The sequence below is a fragment of the Apis mellifera genome, linkage group LG10 (genome assembly GCF_003254395.2).
Source record: "Apis mellifera strain DH4 linkage group LG10, Amel_HAv3.1, whole genome shotgun sequence".
In the NCBI taxonomy this organism is placed as follows: Eukaryota; Metazoa; Arthropoda; class Insecta; order Hymenoptera; family Apidae; genus Apis; species Apis mellifera.
In genome coordinates this window covers 11,817,517-11,836,982 of record NC_037647.1, presented here as the reverse complement: position 1 = coordinate 11,836,982, position 19,466 = coordinate 11,817,517, and the positions used below count along the sequence as shown (strand labels likewise).

The 19,466-nt window shown below is 28.5% G+C and overlaps 6 protein-coding genes and 1 long non-coding RNA gene across 10 annotated transcripts in view; 4 read left to right on the top strand and 3 right to left on the bottom strand.

Moving 5' to 3' along the window:
- Window positions 1-1,278: 1,278 nt before the first annotated feature.
- Window positions 1,279-6,545, bottom strand: LOC724909. 3 transcript variants are annotated; one of them, XM_001120810.5, is made up of 5 exons: window positions 6,239-6,545; window positions 4,866-5,186; window positions 4,326-4,502; window positions 3,275-3,535; window positions 1,279-2,911 (listed from the first exon to the last, which is right to left on the bottom strand). In XM_001120810.5, exons 2-5 carry the CDS (start codon window positions 5,032-5,034, stop codon window positions 2,088-2,090), a joined length of 1,431 nt encoding a protein of 476 aa, XP_001120810.2. In that variant the 5' UTR covers window positions 5,035-5,186; window positions 6,239-6,545; the 3' UTR covers window positions 1,279-2,087. The 3 variants fall into 3 exon arrangements, with proteins under 3 accessions (XP_001120810.2, XP_006569202.1, XP_016769779.1); XM_006569139.3 differs by lacking the exon at window positions 6,239-6,545 and adding an exon at window positions 5,744-5,883; XM_016914290.2 differs by lacking the exon at window positions 6,239-6,545 and adding an exon at window positions 5,734-5,871.
- Window positions 5,995-9,091, top strand: LOC551820 (meiotic nuclear division protein 1 homolog). Of its 2 annotated transcripts, none has more exons than XM_006569137.3 (5): window positions 5,995-6,128; window positions 8,158-8,397; window positions 8,502-8,607; window positions 8,712-8,861; window positions 8,937-9,091. In XM_006569137.3, exons 2-5 carry the CDS (start codon window positions 8,171-8,173, stop codon window positions 9,072-9,074), a joined length of 621 nt encoding a protein of 206 aa, XP_006569200.1. In that variant the 5' UTR covers window positions 5,995-6,128; window positions 8,158-8,170; the 3' UTR covers window positions 9,075-9,091. The 2 variants fall into 2 exon arrangements, with proteins under 2 accessions (XP_006569200.1, XP_006569201.1); XM_006569138.3 differs by having other exon boundaries at window positions 6,114-6,128; window positions 8,712-8,858.
- Window positions 7,200-8,105, bottom strand: LOC107963965 (zinc finger HIT domain-containing protein 1). Its single transcript, XM_016914292.2, has 2 exons — window positions 7,702-8,105; window positions 7,200-7,609 (listed from the first exon to the last, which is right to left on the bottom strand). Exons 1-2 carry the CDS (start codon window positions 7,841-7,843, stop codon window positions 7,287-7,289), a joined length of 465 nt encoding a protein of 154 aa, XP_016769781.1. The 5' UTR covers window positions 7,844-8,105; the 3' UTR covers window positions 7,200-7,286.
- On the bottom strand, window positions 7,436-9,271 carry LOC408269 (general transcription factor IIH subunit 5). Its single transcript, XM_391822.7, has 3 exons — window positions 9,118-9,271; window positions 7,702-8,108; window positions 7,436-7,609 (listed from the first exon to the last, which is right to left on the bottom strand). Exons 1-2 carry the CDS (start codon window positions 9,150-9,152, stop codon window positions 7,922-7,924), a joined length of 222 nt encoding a protein of 73 aa, XP_391822.2. The 5' UTR covers window positions 9,153-9,271; the 3' UTR covers window positions 7,436-7,609; window positions 7,702-7,921.
- Window positions 9,272-9,747: 476 nt separating this feature from the next.
- On the top strand, window positions 9,748-12,490 carry CytC (mitochondrial cytochrome C). Its single transcript, NM_001177490.1, has 4 exons — window positions 9,748-9,838; window positions 11,041-11,090; window positions 11,460-11,601; window positions 11,694-12,490. The coding sequence occupies exons 2-4, from the start codon at window positions 11,052-11,054 to the stop codon at window positions 11,837-11,839; spliced, it is 327 nt and encodes a 108-aa protein (NP_001170961.1). The 5' UTR covers window positions 9,748-9,838; window positions 11,041-11,051; the 3' UTR covers window positions 11,840-12,490.
- A 137-nt stretch (window positions 12,491-12,627) lies between these two features.
- Window positions 12,628-19,466, top strand: part of LOC408271 (rap1 GTPase-activating protein 1) — a 119,092-nt gene continuing 112,253 nt past the window's right edge. Inside the window, exon 1 of the mRNA XM_026443144.1 lies at window positions 12,628-13,057. Within this exon, the coding sequence (XP_026298929.1) occupies window positions 12,687-13,057 (371 nt within the window). The 5' untranslated portion in view covers window positions 12,628-12,686. The remainder of the gene's footprint in view (window positions 13,058-19,466) is intronic.
- Window positions 13,696-17,979, top strand: LOC107965036. Its single transcript, XR_001704393.2, has 2 exons — window positions 13,696-13,926; window positions 16,235-17,979. It is a non-coding gene; the product is annotated as an uncharacterized LOC107965036 (long non-coding RNA).

Genomic DNA, 19,466 nt, shown 5'->3' with positions numbered 1-19,466 from the left:
TTTAATCGTAACTAGATAATTAGAAGACGTTAGAAGAGACGTTTTTAAGACATTTACAAGATATTACTATTTTTAAGACATTTCTAAAATTATTTAAAAGATGGCGCTAAGCATCAATTCTTACTTTATTTTACCTTGTCTTTAAAGATATGTGTATTCTATTATTTTTTTTTTTACTATGTGTTGTTTTTTCCTTTATTTATGTATTTTTTTTTATGATATTTTGAAAATATGTTAAAGATAATTAAGATTTCAATATTTTTATCCTATCTCTATAATATAATCTAATACTTCTTATCTATATTTGTTTTTGGTGCATGATCACACATAAAATACAAAAATGTCAATTGAATACACTTTTATAATTTTTCTTTTAAAATTATGTTTTGTAATTATTAACATATATTTTAACAATATAAATATTATTCTTTATTTATTTTATTTATAAATTATAACGTATTTTTAAAATGATGATTTGGTAAAATATAATATATATAATTTGATATATATTTCGATAATAATTTTCATATTAAAATTTAATATGAACTCAAATCATGGAATCATTATGACTTTGAATCGAATCGATTTGAGAAAAAAATAGAAAGATCATAGTGTTTTCGAGATATGGGATAAAAAAAAATGCATCAAATATTAGATTTACTAATATCTATTATGTATCTTGTCTGTGATATTTCAAATATAAACATTGAAATCGAATTTAAAGATTCGTCCGTGTAAAACATTTTGTTATCGACATTAGATAAAATAGAAATTCGTTTATTATTACATGGTGTATTCGTTTAAAACGAATCGAAATGTATCATTTAAAATTGAGATTTAAAATACGAATATAAGTCAGAAGATATTGAAATGAAAAAGATATAATAGACATTCGCATATATTCACTAGATAAGTACTTAATATTTTTACTTAATATTTTTTGTAATTAAAATATAGATTTTTATATTAAAACAAAGATTTTACTGTTAGAGAATTCAATTTAAGATTCGTTGGACTGAATTTATCATTCATTTAAGTAACAACGATTCTCCTTTTCTAATTTTCAAAATAAATAGATACAAATGCTTGTAAATATATTTTATAATTACAGATACCAATTGTTAAACTTTTTTTTTTCTCGTAATAATTACATATTCCGTATAATCTTTTTCTCCATACTATATACGCGCATTTATAAATAAAATTTGACGGACAATCACAAGACAATCATTTCCCTTTTATTCAGTATTGCGAGTTTATTCAAAGGGTAAAAAGAAAAACTGTTGAAACGTATTTTATTACATTAACACTTGTATGTTTTGTATTCATATTAACATAACAATTTTTTGTTTAGTTTAGTAAGTAAATATGGTTATAGAATCTTATTTGCACATTGGGTAAGAACATAAGAAAAGAAATGATACGAATTAATAATACGAACAATCAATGGCTACAACAATGTGTTGTGTGAATGAGGAATATACATATACGTATGTACGTACGTACGACCATGTATGTGAACAAACCAACGGACATATGGTCTTCGATAAAGGTGGAGTATCGAGTACCTGGTGAAGGTGCACCGAAAGAAAAAAAAAAAAAAAAAAAAAAAAAAAAGATGAGAGCATTATAAACGTCGTTATACGCTTGTTACGAAATTAATTAACATTCAATGTTTTTCAATGTGTTTTACATATTTTGTGTCCAATTACACAAGAGATACGCTCATCTCTCTGAAAGCTTTAAAATTATTTATACCAATATTTCACCGTTATCTCTCGTTTTAGGAATTATTGCACAACACACACTTTGACAAAAAGCTTTCACTTCTCGATTCGTACACGTGTAACGTAATGTGCATTATTGTTATCACGAGTTACAACTTTCGGTTTTTTTTTTTTTTTTTTTTTGACCTAACGTCGAAAAATCAATCTAATTTTATTAAAGAATATAAAATACAATTATATAACATCTCGTATTGCGATTTAAAAGGGGGAAAGGGGGGAGAAGGAAGGGAGGGGGGCAGGGGGAGAAATTTGTAACAACAACTTTCCTACGTTGCGTAAATAATAATAAATACGTATAGTTCATGCAGTGACATCCTTAGTGATCAGGAACATCTCCACGAGTTTGATCAAGTTCTCGATCCCTTCTAAATAATTCAGATCCAGAGTATTTTGATCCTCTGCCGGGAAGACGTGCGTAAAGTCGATCATATTGATTCTAACCCAATTCTCCTCCGTGGAACCGGTAAGCTCGTTCAACAAATCATCGTAATCCTCCTTGTTCCTCGCAACGTCGTCGTCGTCGTCGTCGTCGTCGTCATCATCGTCGTCGTCGTCGTCGTCGTTGTTGTTGTCGTTGTTGTCGTTGTCGGCGCTGCTCGTCACGTAAGAATCGGTACGACACATCGGCCGATCGACTCTGAGGTCTGGACTACACGACTCGCTTCTGCTCAACGTCTTCTCCTTTCCCGTGGACGAGTAATCGTAGTAATCGCCGCTCAAACTGATGCTCCTCTTAACGAAATGCACCCTCTCCATCGTCCGATTCCTATTGGCCTCGGCGAATTGATCGGCCGAATCATCACTCGTCGCACCGCTCACGTGCTCCACCACGCACACGTTCGACGAGTTTGCACGCGCGTTACTCGCGGTGGTGGGGCATGGCTCGGCCGTTGGTAACGATGTGCGGCTGCGTGTTAATAATCTCGTGTCGTTCGTGTTATTCGGGCGGAGATAGTGGCGCAATCGTTTCGCGTCGTATGCCACCAGCAAAGAACTAGAATAAAAGCGGAACAACCGCTGGATACGAAAGAATAGTAAGATCTTCCACAAGAAAGAGAGCAGCATCACGATCAATTGGCGACAGGGCGGTCTTTCTGGGCTTATATTCAGGAAGATTTTCAGCGCTGCGCAGGAAAGAAAAGGCACTATATGGAATAGTTTGAATAAAAAAAAGAAAAAAAGAATAATTTTTTTTTTGAATTATTTAAAAATTGTTTCTGGCTTCCAGCTCTTTTTTTTTTTTTTTTTTTTTTTTTTTTTTTTTCATTACAATATCGTTCCCTCGATATTACGATCCAATATAATATATGTGATATATTTGTAATACCACGATTATACGTACTTTATACGTACTAATGGATACTAATGGAACATTAAAAAAACAACATTTCAATTATGTATAACACTAGCGATAATTCATATATGTGTGTATATATATATATATATATATGTATTCCCTATAAAATAAATTTAATTTGATAATATACCTTCCACGACACCTTTAGCATCGAGAGTCTTGCCGTAATGTTTGCCAAATTGTTTTAATCGGCCGGACGAAACGCAATATACTTGAAATCCGGTTATACAGAATCCATAAGTGCGTTTAGACTCGGCGTATTTTAATTCTTCGGTTGCCTTTTTCTCCGGCGTGGCTAAAGGGTCCCACGTTCGTCTACCTATTTTTATATCCATCACGCACGGTTCCGCCATACCATCGGTAATATCTTTCAGCGTAAGGAATGTTACTCCTAATATTTTACGAAAATGATTAATCATGTTGTGTTGAACTGTGTGTGTGAAACGTAAACCGAGCAATTTTTTTTTTCTTTTTTTTTTTTTTTTTTTTTTTCAGCAATTAAGTGTAGGTAGAGAATCTTGGGATAAAACTCTTTAATAATAAACTTATCAATACATGCATAATGGTAAATTAACATTATAGTGCTAAAGCGTCGAAATTTTTTTTTTTCTATCAATATTACGAGCTTGTCCCCTATTTTTGCGCAGGAGAGTCGCAATAAAAAAGCAAAATATTTATTTATTTTCTTTATCGTTAAAGATAAGAAACGAAATTTTTGTTATTTTTCGGGGAAATTGCTTCGTACGATAGGATACATAATAAAAAAAAAAAATATATATTCAAATTGGAATCATTTCTAAAAGTATCGATAATTGTAGAAAAGAAAAAAAAAGAAAGAAAGAAAGAAAGAATTTTTAAAAAAAAATTTCACTTTATCAGTTTATCAGTTTTATCATTTTATAAAATTATTCGACATTTATTATTTCGTTTTAAATATTTATCTTTAACTGCGAAAAAATAATTACATATCTTGGTCTCGAGAAACAATATCGTTGACGATGCATCATCTTTTTATCTACTTAAAATGATTTTTTTTTTTTTTTTTTTTTCGTAATAATACAATCGTGATTACGTAATAAAAAATATGTGAAAAATAGAATTTAAGGGAGGAATGAAGAAATGTGAAGAGTATTTATATGTAGACAAGTTAAATTAAAAATTCGATACTTTTGATATCTTACGTCTGCCAAAAATTTGCAACTCTGTCGTGCCGTAATATCTTGGAACATAATTTTTCAATTGTAACATAACAGGATCTTGAGATGTTTGTAAATTTTCGTAAAACGAGATTTCTCTTTTCCCAAGTAACGGTTTAACAACAGGTTTATATACACGGCCGTCTGATCTACGTAACATGCCTACAACATTTATTAATTGTTTTCATTACATCAATCGTGACAATAATAACAAAGATAAAAAAAAGGAAAATATATAACATCGTAGATAGAATTTTAAACGAGAGATTCGAGCCAATTGAGTAAATAAGGAGTATGGAATAAATAGTGAGAATGTATATATATTATTTCTTCTTTATTTTGATATAATAAAAAAAAAATATCGTTTAAAGCAAAGTGTAGAATGTATTGTTCTAAAAAAAAAATCGATAAAGCGTCGTTGTTCTTTTTTTCTCGAATCGAATTACGAAACGTTAAAATGGTCGAGTAAAAATTATCTTTTAAATCTTTCATTTTCCACGGCATTTAATTCGATCAGGTGCTTACCAATCGTCTGCCGTTCGATGTCTAACGACGGATGTCCGGCTACCCGAGATTCCAACGGGCTTATTCCAACAGGAAGTCCATGATCGGATGGAATTTCAGCTAGCTCCGTGTTAGAAAGCTTATCAAGATTGCTTAAAGTTTTATCGGTCTGTGAGTCTAAGGTCGTCATCGTTATTGCACTGAATGGTATGCAGTAATTACTTCTGCAATTAAAGAGTTGCACGATTCGCAAAGATCTTATCTTCGCTGTAATATCCACCTTAGCCACCAGTAGTTAGTCATCGAAACTTATCTAATTATCTTCGGCTGTCTTACTTCCGTCTATAAATACAAATTTCAATTGATGAAGAAGCTCAACAAATAGTCCTAGAGAAGAATATATTGCATCTAGACTTATTAGATTACTTAGATATTATTAAAGTGTAATTAAAATAATTGAATCTTGATCTTCTTCGAAAGACATTTCAAATTAAATGTAACACGTTTTTTTTGTTTAAATTAAACTTTTAATTTTAATATTTTTTGAAAATCGTATCATTTTTCGTTGTCCATCTTTCAAACAAAAGTGGAGAATACGAATAAAATTCGAATTTTTTTTTTTTTTTTTAGAAGAAATTTTAATACGTGTTCTACAATCGTAAATTATTATTTACATTTATATTTTTTACTTATCAAATTTTAATATCGTGATTCAATGATATTAATATTAATATTAACATTTCTAAAGACGAAAAATATATTATTATGTAAAACATGCATCGATGTTTAAAAAATCTTCCAAATGTCTTATTTTTTTTTTTTTTATTTATTTAATAAAAATTCTATTGTACTACTGTATCGATAACTTCATTCTTAAAATAAATGTTACCTTCGATTACCTATTCTTTCTCATTCGAAAATCCGCAATTAAAAATTTCGGATTAATCGTATCACAGGAAAATTCACATCACACTGAATGACATATATATATATACACATATATATATAGATGCAGCCTCTCAATACTTTGTTAAATGATCGAAAATCAAAATAATTTGGAACAAACATTTCGCGCGATACTTAAAACATCGTATTAAGGTACTCGTCTAGATCGGTAGAGGGCAGAATGTGTTTGCGAAAACTGAATGTTCTAAATTCGCGCTTTTACCAACAAATCGGGATATTCGTTCGTCTTTTGAAACTGCAATATTAGCAAAGACAGTATTTGTATAATTAAATTAAATTTGAACAATTTTCTACCTGATTAACTATATCTACATTAAGGTATTAACACATTCATTAATTAATACGGGGAAACATTATAACATTTCAGGAATCAATATTTTGAACATACGAAAGAATCATAAAATACAACTCATATAAGGCATACGTACATTTATTGGAAATAACAGGAGAATAATTTATTAGCCACTCTTCTTTTACAATTGTTATATCTATGACATTTTACATGCCTATGTATTATTATAACCTATACAATAACCAGTCCACAACACAATAAGATATACTCGAATATGTAACACTTTCACGTAGCAATTTCGTTCTAATCCGTCCGTGTATTAGGCGGAACAAATATTACATTCACGAATTTAAACTTCACATAATTATAAACGATCATACGTCCTTCCACTAGACGTTTTTCTACTTTTCTATTGCTGTCTCTTTCGTCACAGTATGAAGATTCTTCTAAGTTCCACTAGAGGGCTATTGTTTTTATAAAATGAAAATCGCTTCCCGCTTTAATTTCGGGCTTTTATGTTCCTTAGTTCGTTGATTAAAACAGCAATTTTGATATTATAATATTCATTTCTTTGTTTTGTATTTTTACTTAACTGAGTATAATCTAAATATTTTATTTAGGAATTAGTTTTTTGCACAATAATATTATTATAAGATAAAGTTTATTTTATATTTCACTTAAATGTAATTGTTATTGTAAATACGACATAGCAACAAGAAATATACAGTGTTATTTAATGATTTTAAAAAAATTTAATTATTTCTATTAAATGATACATATTGTGACGGGTAAGTTTTAAAAGAATTAATGATAATAGCTTTCTGAGATAGTAATTTTTCATTTTTCTATAATTGCATATAGAATATATTGCAAAATAATCAAATGAATGAAAAGTAAAAATATGTCATTAATCTTTTTTGATAACATATAATTATAAACGTATTATTTTATATATCAATATATAATTACTATTAAATTTAATATATAAAAAAATACAAAATATTTAAAGTATAAATATACAATTTTATTTAACATTTTTTCTTCACACGTATTAGACTTATTACATTTGTAATAGAAAAAATAAGTATTTAATTTTGTTTATTATTATTATTATTTATTATTAATTATTTAATTTTATTTAATACTGGAATACATATAAACTTCGTAACGTAATTTTACACTTATTAAGCTGTCCATTTTAAACATCTTGTATCAAGATGAGTACCTAAACATTTCATACTACAATATCTAGCACCACAAGGAATACATGTGTAATTACTAGGGAATCCACAAACTGCACAAAACTGTCGTTCAGGAAATTTTGATACTGGTGCTTGAGCAGATGCATAATTAGGAGGATTTGGATTGATGTTAAGATCTTCTTCTACTAATTGAGCAAATGTTTTACGAAATCGTTGCTTATAATATTCTGCTGATCTAGTTTTTTTTCTTCTTCCACCTCTATTGTCTAAAGTTTCTTGAAATTTTGGAACTTTTTTACTCATTACTGAAAGAATTATAATACTTGTAAAATATTAGAAAAATATAATATTTAGATATTTTATAAATGAATATAATTGCAGAAAATATTTAATATACCTAAATCAGCATGCGGATCATCGTGAAAATTATCTTGTTCCAAAGCTTCCAATGCTTTCTTTTGTCTACGTTTACGAGCAGCTTCATCCAGCACTCTTTTTTGATAAGCATCTTTTATTCTACCAGATTCACGTGCAGCCATTTTTGATTATTTTACAATAAATATATAATTTCTTAAACTATTTTATGATATATTGTAAAGAAAAACATTTTTTGATATTTATATTCCTTTCTCTGCTAAAGGAAATGATATTTGATCCATAAGATCATCTACTTTTGTTTGTAAGGTGTCCAAAATATCGGCAGAAATAAACAAATGTCTTTCATCCAAATCTTGAATAATAAATTTTCGTCCCAAAGCAAATGTCTCATCTAAATGTAAAAGAAATTGCTTCATAGCAGCATCACTGTAATTGTAACAAATAATTTTTTTTAATATTTGCTATTTTATTATAGTTATTTAAATAAAATGTCTAAGCGGAAAGGATTAACTCTTGATGAGAAGCGTATAAGAATGCTTCATTTATTTTATGAAAAAAAAGAATTTTTTACTTTAAAAGAATTAGAAAAAATTGCACCTAAAGAAAAAGGTATTATTGCACAATCGGTAAAAGATGTACTTCAAACTCTAGTAGATGATGGATTAGTTAGATCAGAAAAGATTGGTACTTCTGTATATTTCTGGACTTTTCCAGGGTAGGAACAAAATATATAATTTTATATATTTATATTTTTAATAATACAATTATTAAAATAATACAATAATACAAATTAAAATAATTAATAAATATATTATGCAGAGAAAATATTACTGCAATAGAACAAAGAATATCTGAAGCCTCAAAAAAAATAGTAGAAGCAGAATTTAAACTTCAAAAACTTAAAGAAGCTTGTGAAAAAGAAAAGGTAATAATAGAATGAAATATTATAAAAGATTAGTTAATATAAAATTAAAATATTTAAAAGTTGTATTTATTTAATACTTATTATTATTGCAATAAAATAAATAGATAGGAAAAGAAGATACAGAGGAAAGGCAAATTTTATTACATGAGTTAGAAGAATTAAAGGCCAAAGAAGATCAATTGAAAAAACAAATAAGTAAATTCAGTGATGCTGATCCAGAAGTAATAGCTAAACTTCTAGAAAAAGCAAAAGTTGTAAAAATTATAGTTTAAGTATAAAAATTAAGATTAAAAATTTTAAACTTTTATTGATTCATTTTTATTTTTCAGGAATATAGAGAAGCTACAAATAAATGGACGGATAATATTTTTGCTATTCAAAGTTGGTGTAAAAACAAATTTGACATATCCGAAGGATATCTTAATAAACAATTCAACATTCCTGATGATTTAGATTACAAAGAATAGAAATATTTAAAATTCCACTTAACTTTTTGTTTTATATACATACCATTCAACTAAAATTCCTTTCGTGACATTTACCATGACTTCTTTTATCTTTCACAGAAAAGATCAAATTCGTATTTGTCTCATATTTATAATTCTCTCGTTAATAACGCTTGCACGCGTGTAAAAATCATAGAATATGTTCGACTAAATCTCTAGATAAGAAAACCAATCTAATTTAAATTGTTCATTTTAGAATGTATCAATAAAATTGTTATTAATGAAATATAATATAATTATACATATTTTATTTCTATATTGACTATTTTTACAAATTATAAAATAAGTATATAAATAAAAAGAACAAAATTTTAATTTTATAATATTAAAAAATATAATATTATTTTATCATACACGATTCAATAAAATTGTATAATATTATATAAGAAAAAATGTTTTATTTAATTAATTATCAAACATAATATAATTTATAAATATATAAATTTTATTATTTATCTATGGTCATTTAAATGTAATAAAAATTAATTTCAATCAAATTTAAATTTTACACAAATTATTTAACCAATCAAAGAAGAATCTAAATTTTATTTAGGCGCCCTCTAGAGAAACATTTCGAATATCCATAAACTGTTGCGTCAGCCATTAAAATACGCTGAATTCATGCTCGGAGGAAATCAGTGGTTACTCATCGATCGAAGCATCTATCCACGGTCAGGCTATAAACGTCTGTAAAATTTTTCTCGCGCGGGTGTTAATCACTTAAAGTAAGTTCGATTTTCTTTTTTTTTTAAACAATATTCCAAAATATTGATTAATTTATTCATTGTTCTTATTAAATTAATGTTTCTTATGGATTTTTTGAAAAATTGTATAAATAATTAAATCATTTAATTAAAAATTTTAATCCATGGCGTTTATACACGTGCAATTGAATTATAGTTTTTGAGAACCCATGGTTAATAAAATTTTAATAATTTTTATTATATTTTCATATTATTCTCTAATTATTTTATTCAAATACAAAATCAATGTGTTACGTAATATATCCATCATTGAACTTCTATTATATTTTCATTAATAAAAAAATTTTAAATTTTTTGATAAAATTTCTTATCTTTAAGAACTATTATTTTAAATGCAATTTGCAAAACTATAGAAAAGTATATCAATAGATTTGGTTATAAATTTTTAATATATTATATTTTTTTATAAAATTCACATTTTAGTATTTTATATTTTTTAAAAAAATTATTATAAATATTGCAAAATATTATATCATCTATATATTATTTATTTATATAAAATAATATCTTTATTGTATAAATTTTCTTTTATATTTAATAATTATGTTAATTTCGATATATATATTTATGGTAAAAATGTATTAAAATTTTTAATATTATATTTTTAATATAAAAAATGAAATATAGAATGAAATTTTATGTATCAAATGTTAAGGTATAAAAATTTTTTATTAGATTGAATTGTTGCATTCAAATAGTATATTTGACCTTTAAACGAATTCTATGTATGTCAATGTCATAGTATTTTTAAAATTGAATATTTTTATATTATAATATATAATATTTTCTTATTATATTATGCTTTTTTTAGTTTTAATTATTAATTATATGTTAATAAATTTTCAATTGTAGCGTTTTATCGTTTTCTGTATCGAATTTATTTGACATATATTGAACAGAAAATGAAATATGCATTAATTTATGATACGTAATAAATTAAAAATTATGATACATAAAATTATTGAATTATATAGTTTAATACATATATATTTCTTGTGCAATAATATTACGAAATCTAATTTTTGTTCACGTGTCTCGTACTTACGTAACATGAAATAACGAATCAAAATTTAAAAATGTATCTCATAAATACAAAAGATTAAAAGAAAAATTTAATATTTTATTTATATCTTAAAAATTTATATGTGATAAATTTTATCCAGATTAGAAAAGAATGGGTATTCCTGCGGGTGATCCAGAAAAAGGAAAAAAGGTAAAAGTAAAAAATATATTTTAATTTGTTCTTTTCTATTATTATTTAATATTATTCTTAATTATTTAATTTTGAACATATTTAAACAATTTTGTAAATATAAATTTTTATTCGAAAACACGTGTAAAATTTTGATCTCGTGACATATATAAAAGTTACATGTGATAGACATGATCACAATAATAATTCGTTCGATAACATTGATTTATCATTTTTTAATTATTCTATCATATTAAATGAGTATATCATGATTTTTATTTTATATTTAAAAAATTAATATATTTATTTTAATAATTTTATTTATTATTTTATATCAATTTAATATTTATTTGTATTTCATTATTTCATTAGAATTCTTTTTTTTATTAGATTTTTGTACAAAAATGTGCACAATGTCATACAATTGAATCTGGTGGTAAACACAAAGTAGGACCTAATCTTTATGGAGTATATGGTAGGAAAACTGGTCAAGCACCTGGTTATAGCTACACAGATGCGAATAAAGGAAAAGGTAAATAAAAAAATATCTTTTATTAAAATATTTTTTAATATAATATATAATTTTTTAAAAATATTCAAACTATGTTACGAATATTATTTTAGGTATTACTTGGAACAAGGAGACTTTATTCGAATATCTTGAAAATCCAAAAAAATACATTCCTGGTACAAAAATGGTGTTTGCTGGTTTGAAGAAACCGCAAGAACGTGCTGATTTAATTGCATATATCGAACAAGCTTCAAAATAAGCTTAATATTTTTCAAAAGTGATAAAACACGCTAGACGTGTACAGCGGGTAAAGAGGATTTAGTACTAATTATCATTTCAAACCTCATGGATATCCCGCATACATTTCATTTGACTCATTCATTGATTCTCCGTCTGGTACTCGAGCGTTTACAAAGTCTGAATAGTGACAATTGTTATTAATTATAAGTAGGTGTATCATGCATATAATTATGTACATTGACAGGAGTTGAACTAGAATTATCTAGAATCAACTCTGCTTTATCATTGAAGATATTTTGGTGCTCTCTCGCGATGGCTGAGCCATATGTAGATTGTGCACTATTATTTATTTATGAACATAAACTGTTAAAATCGTTCAATGAAGTATTAAATTGTAATGCAAGAACATGAAAATACAGATTCGACAATGAATTTGTAATATTCATTTTCTCTGTATTGACAGAGAACGAGTTTTTTAACATCAAAAATACGTCAAAGTACAAAAAGGCAATAAAGAGATACGCCTTGCCAATAATTTGAATCGAAATTTTACTGGTATTAAAAGATTGTATTAATTACACAAAGGAGAAAATAGTGTCAATAGTAAAATTTGAAAAATTCTATTCAAAAAATATGAATGGAAATAAAATAAATAATTGCAAACATTTAATTGTAGTATTATAAACATTAAAATCCATTTTAAATGAATTTAGATAAGTATTTGTATTTGATAAGAATAAGGAAGGATGCGGTTAAAAATGCCAGGAAATAAAACCATATTATAGTTTTAACTAAGAATATTTGCATTTCGTTTCGATAATTCGTGAAAGTAAGTTGTTTTTATTTTTGTTAACTTTCTAATTACAATGGAAAATAATTTCAATTCTTGTGATGAGAAAATATTAAATGCTACTAATAATCATGTAATTGAAAACAAGAAGAATTCTTTAAGACTTAAATTGATTCGAGTATTTAGTTCGGGAACTTTAAAGAATCCAAAAAGTCCGAAAAGTGTTTCAAATTCTCCAAGTTCGAGTCCTGATTACAATATTTCGTGTCGAAAAATGAGATATTCTTGGCATTCTTCACCCAGCAAAGAATGTCATAAATTGTGTTCATTGGAAAGTGATATTTCGATTTTATCTTCGGAATCAATCGTAAATACTAGTTCTACAAAGTCACCAATTACTTCGTTTTCACCGCAAATAACTTATTCGACCTGGTATAACAATGGAAGGTAAGTTTCCTTTATAAATTTATAAATATATGAAAATATTGATTAAAATATTATTATTTAAATATCAAGAAAGTATATATATATATATTGTTTTTATTTTTTATTTTTACTATTACATATGAAAATATTTATATAATATAAAAATAAAAATATATACATAGATATAGTAAATATTTTATTTATCGTGATATATAACATTTTAATATTAACAATATTTAATATTTTCTTTTTCTTCAATAATTTCATTGAGAAAATAATACATTATTTTAACTACAAAAGTATCTCGAAATATTATTTGAAATAGAATAATGTGTTTTCATAATCGTAACAATATTTTATAAAGTTAAAAAATTAATATATATATATTATATACAAATGTATATATAATTTTAATATTATATAAGCAAGTATTAAATTAGTCTTATTATAATAATCTTTAAATAGTTATTAAGTAAAGCATTATAAATATGAATATGAAGCGTAAAAATGGAAAAATAGATAAGTACTTTGAAGGTATGATGAAACGAACGCACATCGGTAGTGTGGGATGGGTCGATGCAGCGCCGGCGCTGCAGAACATAACCAAGAAGACGAATATCCCCACCAATTCCCTTTATCGTCGAAACGATCGCGTCGACGTGTACCCACTTCTCCATCCATCGCACGAAACAGAGTGAGAAGGAAACAATCTCTCTATCTCTTGTTCTCTTTCCTTCTTACTTTTCATCTTTGCCTCTTGTCACACGAATGCAGCTCCGCAGAACACTATACGAAGCACCTCGAACCAGTGTAGAACGGTTTGCAACAAAGTAGTCGTTTTCGCGTTTACCTCCTCGTGGGGAATTAGGAATTGAATAAAATTCACGCAGGTATGTATCAAACTCATTTTTCTATCGCGCCTTGATATCATGTGTGTGTAATTGATTATTTTTTAAAAATATTTTATAGTTGTAATTCTTTGTATATGTTTTATATCGTTAGAACGTATAGAACGTTGACAACAATGACAAGTAAATTGCCGCGCTTTTGGATAGAATAAACGATGTTCTCTAAAAATTATAATATAAAATATCACGTATCAAAAAATGCGCGTATCATAAAAACGTATATCATTAAAAAGCTTGTTTGGACTCTTCCAAATATGCAAGTACTGCAGAAAAATCTCAATACGTATTTTTATTTACTCATCATTTTATAGAATTTTATTTCCAAGTTTTACATATATTAAAATATTTGTCTATTCCTTAGAAAAACAATAGTGCTGTAATCATTGCGTGACTTGTTCACAGCAAGTTTCGAAAACAAGGATTTATTCATTCATGTAACGGTTTCTTTCGAATACCGTGATGAAAATCTATCTTGATTTGATCAAACCTATCATCTCTATATATTATCCGTATAATTTTATGGAAGTTGTGGTTTATGCATATAAATAGTATAATTAAAAAATGATACAATATCGTTGAACGTATCGTCGATAAAAATTTTATTTATTTAAAGCTGAATATATTTTAATTCTTTTATTTAATAAATGTTTTTTTCATTTTTTTTCATTTGTTTATTTACCAATTATAATGACAAATTACTTTTATTCAATTAAATGATTATAATTTGTAATAAATTTTAATGTAATAGAAATTTGACGTGAAAATTTACGATCATAGAGCAAAGCGCATTTTATACTTTCAGTTTTTCGAATGCCTGAGAATGGCCTCAAGCAAAGAGCATGATTTAGGACGTACAGTATTTCCTAAAGTATGTAGATATATACATACATACATAGCTACAGAACAAGAAGTACTTACACACATATCCATTTACACACACGAGTGTTCGTGACTATATCTATTTGTAGCCTGCATCATCGGGCAAAAAGTAGGTCTAGGGAATCAGCTGACCGAAAGAGGCGCGTGCGCTTTACTAAAAGCAGAATACATTTGAAACGCCCACTGTACACCTACTCGTAGGATCTTGGAAAAAGTCCTCGAAACACAGATACTGATAAACCTACAAAAATTTTTTTTTACTTAATCATTCGTTGATTACACGTATATATATATATATTTATAGACGCATTAATGATATTTTACATTTAGAAATATCATTAGATTATATATATTTGATTTATATAGGAAGAAACTTATAATACGCATAATTATAAAAATAAAACAAGTATATCATAACAGGGAAAAATTGTAATAGAACTTTTTTTTTTTATATTTAATAACGATCATTGCTTATATCCAGCTTGTTTTTCTTTCTCACTTTCCGTTATCTCATTTATTGAATATTTGAAAATTTTGAACATATCCGTTCAATTATTATATCAGCGCAGTTTGCAATGCACGCGCAATGGATGTTTGACCATGACCGAGTGAGAGTTTAACGCGAATAAACATAGTCAAGGTTATATATGACATTTGCGTAAAAAAGCAATAAGATTTTGAAGAAACCGGACATTTTTCTTCGTGATGTAAGACGAATAGGAAATTTAATAATGCTTTCGTTTTCACGTATATACAACTCATTCGTACGCTCTCTCTCCGTTGCGTAAAACAGCTTTCTTAAACAAAAGAGGATTTGCCAGTGAAAGGAATTTCACCGTTAGCCGTGAGAAAAAAAGTAGTGCAGTGACATACGGAAAATCTCATTACTTAACCATACTAGTTACATTCTGCGGTCGTCGAAAATCGTTAACCTAGCTTTTCATCATCTTTTATATTATCATAAATTAGAACTATATATTCATATTTTTATAATTATAATAATATAATTTTTATTAAAACTCGAAATACACAACTATAGTATAGAAAATGATCCATATTATTCGAACTTACTTCATTTAATTACCATTTAATTGTTATCCGATAGGGTTATCGTTGATTGGATGGAAAATAATTCAATCCGATCGAATTGATTGGAAGTTTGAACGGATTTTTATTTCTACGAAAAATTGCACGATCGATTCATTTTAAAAGATAATGAACACGCGACGAAAAGAAGTTTAGGGCGGGAGGATAATTAGCGCGTTTGATTGAAACGCTTCGTTGTTTCCGCGTGCGTAGAGTTTCTGCATGAAAAAGTGGGGCGCTTAATTCCCATGGTTGTATCAGTACTCAGTTTGAATCGAACTAGAAAGGGAAATCCTGATTAATTGTTGCCAATAATGATACACAGTGATGAAGTACTCGCCGCAACAGCAGCAGCAGCAGCAGCAAAAGGAAAGGAAGTCGGAGAGCGACGTTTGCTCGATCGACGCGACACCGAATCGCGGCGGAGGAGGGAGGCGTCAGTCGACATCGACAGAGTGTAAAAATTTCACGAGCACGTCGTCGAGGAACGCTATCTGTCGTTCGCCATCGACGGGGATGTTCGCCTGGATGCGCGTGTTCCGGCTTGCCTCGATGCTTCATCAGGTTGGCTGCTAGATTCGAGTGTTACACGGAGCGCCTCGTGTCCGCAAAACTCATAGATGTATTTAACGATTTAAAAATTGAAAGGGATCGTGTACACGTGTGTACGTATGCGCGCGTCCCCGCGTTCAATCCGCGCCTGCACTTATGCAATCCGGTCCATCTGTCGTTTATCCACGCACGCATGGTCACACGTGTACAGGTGCATTCGACGACCCTTTTCCCTCGGTCGTGATTTACCTTGTATCCATAGGGTGGTCGGTTTGTAACGTAGGGACGGCCGACGGTAGCTCAACTATAGTGCGTTACGCGATAAAAAGAAGCAACGGGCGTCGTACTGGCTACGTATCGCCTACTTATACGTAGAGACGAAGTTACACACACATATATATATACATATATACGCGCGCATACCGGTATAAACGTTTCTGTAGGTGCGCGTATACACGCGTGTGCATCGTTGCGCATGCGTATAGAGCACAGTCCCGGGTTCCAGTTAATCAATTGGTCGTTCAAGAGGCATTAATTAGCGCGTAAGCTTCGAAATCGGAAGTAATTCGTCGCGACACGTCGCTCACCATCTCATTCCAAGCCCTATCCTCTCTCGACGTTCTGTTGTTTCTTTCTCTTTCCTTCATTTGTCCACTTGTCACGTATTTGGAGACGGGTCACATGTGCACGCGTGTACCATTACCTGCCATAGTAAATACGGTTTTTTAGCTTGTACGTGAATAGCGATAAGAATATAACGTGGTGCTACACTGTATTCCAGTTCTATTCCGTTGTTTTATTTTATTCTTCCTTTTCTTTTTCTTTCTTTCTTTTTTTACTTACCTTTTCGCTCTCTCTCTTTCTCTCTCTCCCCTCTTTCTTCAATATCGATTCGTTTTCCGGATGACGACAATCTAACAAACGTTTATAATATTTTTGTACGAATAATCGATCTTGATTTTTTATTGATTTTTTATTGACAAATTTATAACATATCGCATCGTGTCGATATAAAAATGTACATTTCGAAATTAATTCGTCTCGACTTCTCTCTTCGCATATATTCCCCCCTTTTAAAATCTTACTTATCGCGCGCGCGCTTCAGGTATCTCTAATCGAATCACGAATTTACATCCGATTTCACACCCCCCCCTCCCTCCCTCCCTCCCTCCCTCCCCCATTTTATTATCACGCGATCGTTAAGAAAAATCTTCGATCAATGTTACTATAATATATCGATCGATATATTTTACGACAATGCAACTCGACAAATAAATTTCAATATTCAATTTTAATTCGCGCGATTCACCGTTTCTCTTTTCCCTTTAATGCGCCAAATCGTACGAGCATCCCAGAGAAAAAGATCTCCTCCGTTACTGTGAAACTGTGGTGTGGAACTGCGAAACCAGAATTTTTAGAAGTACGTTTATCTTTGAATAATAAAAAATTCGTTGTTCTGTCAAAACGACAGTGTCTATTGATTCATATATACATTGAATATATATATATATATATATACAACCAACCAACAAGGTAAAGAAGGTTCGTTCGTCGAGAGTTATAATTACAAGCAACTATATATCTATATAGATTAATCGTTGCTTCGCCGAGAGATGATGTTTTTAGCTCGCGTCCTTGGCAATTTTTTTTTTCCCCTTTCCTTCCTTCCTTCCTTCCTTCCTTCCTTCAGTTACCTTCGGTCGATAAATTAAATATCGTTCTCTCTCTTCTCTTCTCTTCTCTTCCTTTCTCATCGCGTATTACTTTCCTCGGGTTAATTTATCGAAGGAAGAGTGCGATTGAGTAACAGCCATTTGTGGAAGGCAAAAAAAAATAATAAAAGTGAGTCACACACTCGTTATGGGTTAATAATAGATACGTTTGTTTGCAAGGTTTTTATCATCGAGTATAAGAGAGAGAGAATAGAACGTTCGCAAAGTTAGTTAGTTTGTGTATATTAATTTTTAATGGAAACCATTCAAAGAGCTTTCTCGAATACGAGGTATAATTGAGATTGTCAATTTGTTCGTGTACAACGATGATTGAAATTTGCAAGTTTATGCACATCAATGATCTCGTATAATCAACTCTCTGCTCTCAAGGATCATTTTCTTTATGTAATCCAATTGTTTCTTTTTTTTTACAATATTCTAAATTTTACATACGTGATAAATTTAATAATTATGATTCCATATTTTTTTATCATGGAAATATATTTGATTTAAATAAAAAATAATAATTACGATACAATTAAATTAATATTAAAAAAAAAAAGAGAGAAAGAACGAACTAAAGGTAAATCTATGCTTATTATAAAAAAATTAATTATTCGATATAATTTAATGGACGAGATAATAAAGTTTATTTTTTAATATTTTTGCAAGCTTGTAATTGAAATTTATTATCTTCGATTGAAATACGCGAATGATTATTCTAATCTCGTATACTCGTGAAAAATGGAAAAGTATATATATATTAAAAAAAAAAAATAATAAGATATTGTATTGCATCATATCCTATCAATTACTGTTAGAAAACTGCTTATGTAATATTATCTGAAGTACGTACATATTTAATTTAAACCCATGACGTAAACGTCATAAAGACACAATTAACACGCTGCATCCAAGACGGACGAATATCAATGCTTTAATAATAATATTCGAACAATTATTAATTTTCGCCGAACAAAACGATGTAAACTTAATTATTACAGTAACACGTTATCGGTGTAATTTTTTTTCGCGTTTTATTCAGCGTTTGTAAAAGTAGGTCGTGAATTCTGTTGTACCGGATATGAGTTTAGTTATCAGAGTTGATTATTTCGCGCTTTCGTCACAGAAAATTCTTACTTGAACGAAGAGTTGGTTGAAAAATTTGATTATATTTTGAATAAGTTTAAATTTAAATTTAAAAGTAATCTTTATTTTTGTTAGTTAAATCAAGTTGTTCTTTAAGATAGATATTCACGTTACAGAAAATAGAATAATTGTTTAACGATTCGA

What these genes read in the sequence shown, in the direction of transcription:
- LOC107963965 (XM_016914292.2), bottom strand. Translation starts at nt 7,843, where the DNA reads ATGGCTGCACGTGAATCTGGTAGAATAAAAGATGCTTATCAAAAAAGA. An exon ending in TGATCCGCATGCTGATTTAG is followed by an intron (nt 7,610 to 7,701) that starts GTATATTAAATA and finishes TAATTCTTTCAG; the next exon opens with TAATGAGTAAAAAAGTTCCA.
- LOC408269 (XM_391822.7), bottom strand. Translation starts at nt 9,152, where the DNA reads ATGGTAAATGTCACGAAAGGAATTTTAGTTGAATG. An exon ending in AAAGGAATTTTAGTTGAATG is followed by an intron (nt 8,109 to 9,117) that starts GTATGTATATAA and finishes TTACAATTACAG; the next exon opens with TGATGCTGCTATGAAGCAAT.
- LOC724909 (XM_001120810.5), bottom strand. Translation starts at nt 5,034, where the DNA reads ATGACGACCTTAGACTCACAGACCGATAAAACTTTAAGCAATCTTGAT. An exon ending in GTTGCAAATTTTTGGCAGAC is followed by an intron (nt 3,536 to 4,325) that starts GTAAGATATCAA and finishes GTAAAATATTAG; the next exon opens with GAGTAACATTCCTTACGCTG. An exon ending in TGCTAAAGGTGTCGTGGAAG is followed by an intron (nt 2,912 to 3,274) that starts GTATATTATCAA and finishes TTTCCTGCGCAG; the next exon opens with CGCTGAAAATCTTCCTGAAT.
- CytC (NM_001177490.1), top strand. Translation starts at nt 11,052, where the DNA reads ATGGGTATTCCTGCGGGTGATCCAGAAAAAGGAAAAAAG. An exon ending in ATCCAGAAAAAGGAAAAAAG is followed by an intron (nt 11,091 to 11,459) that starts GTAAAAGTAAAA and finishes TTTTTTTATTAG; the next exon opens with ATTTTTGTACAAAAATGTGC. An exon ending in AGATGCGAATAAAGGAAAAG is followed by an intron (nt 11,602 to 11,693) that starts GTAAATAAAAAA and finishes ATATTATTTTAG; the next exon opens with GTATTACTTGGAACAAGGAG.
- LOC551820 (XM_006569137.3), top strand. Translation starts at nt 8,171, where the DNA reads ATGTCTAAGCGGAAAGGATTAACTCTTGATGAGAAGCGTATAAGAATG. An exon ending in TATTTCTGGACTTTTCCAGG is followed by an intron (nt 8,398 to 8,501) that starts GTAGGAACAAAA and finishes TATATTATGCAG; the next exon opens with AGAAAATATTACTGCAATAG. An exon ending in TTCTAGAAAAAGCAAAAGTT is followed by an intron (nt 8,862 to 8,936) that starts GTAAAAATTATA and finishes TTTATTTTTCAG; the next exon opens with GAATATAGAGAAGCTACAAA.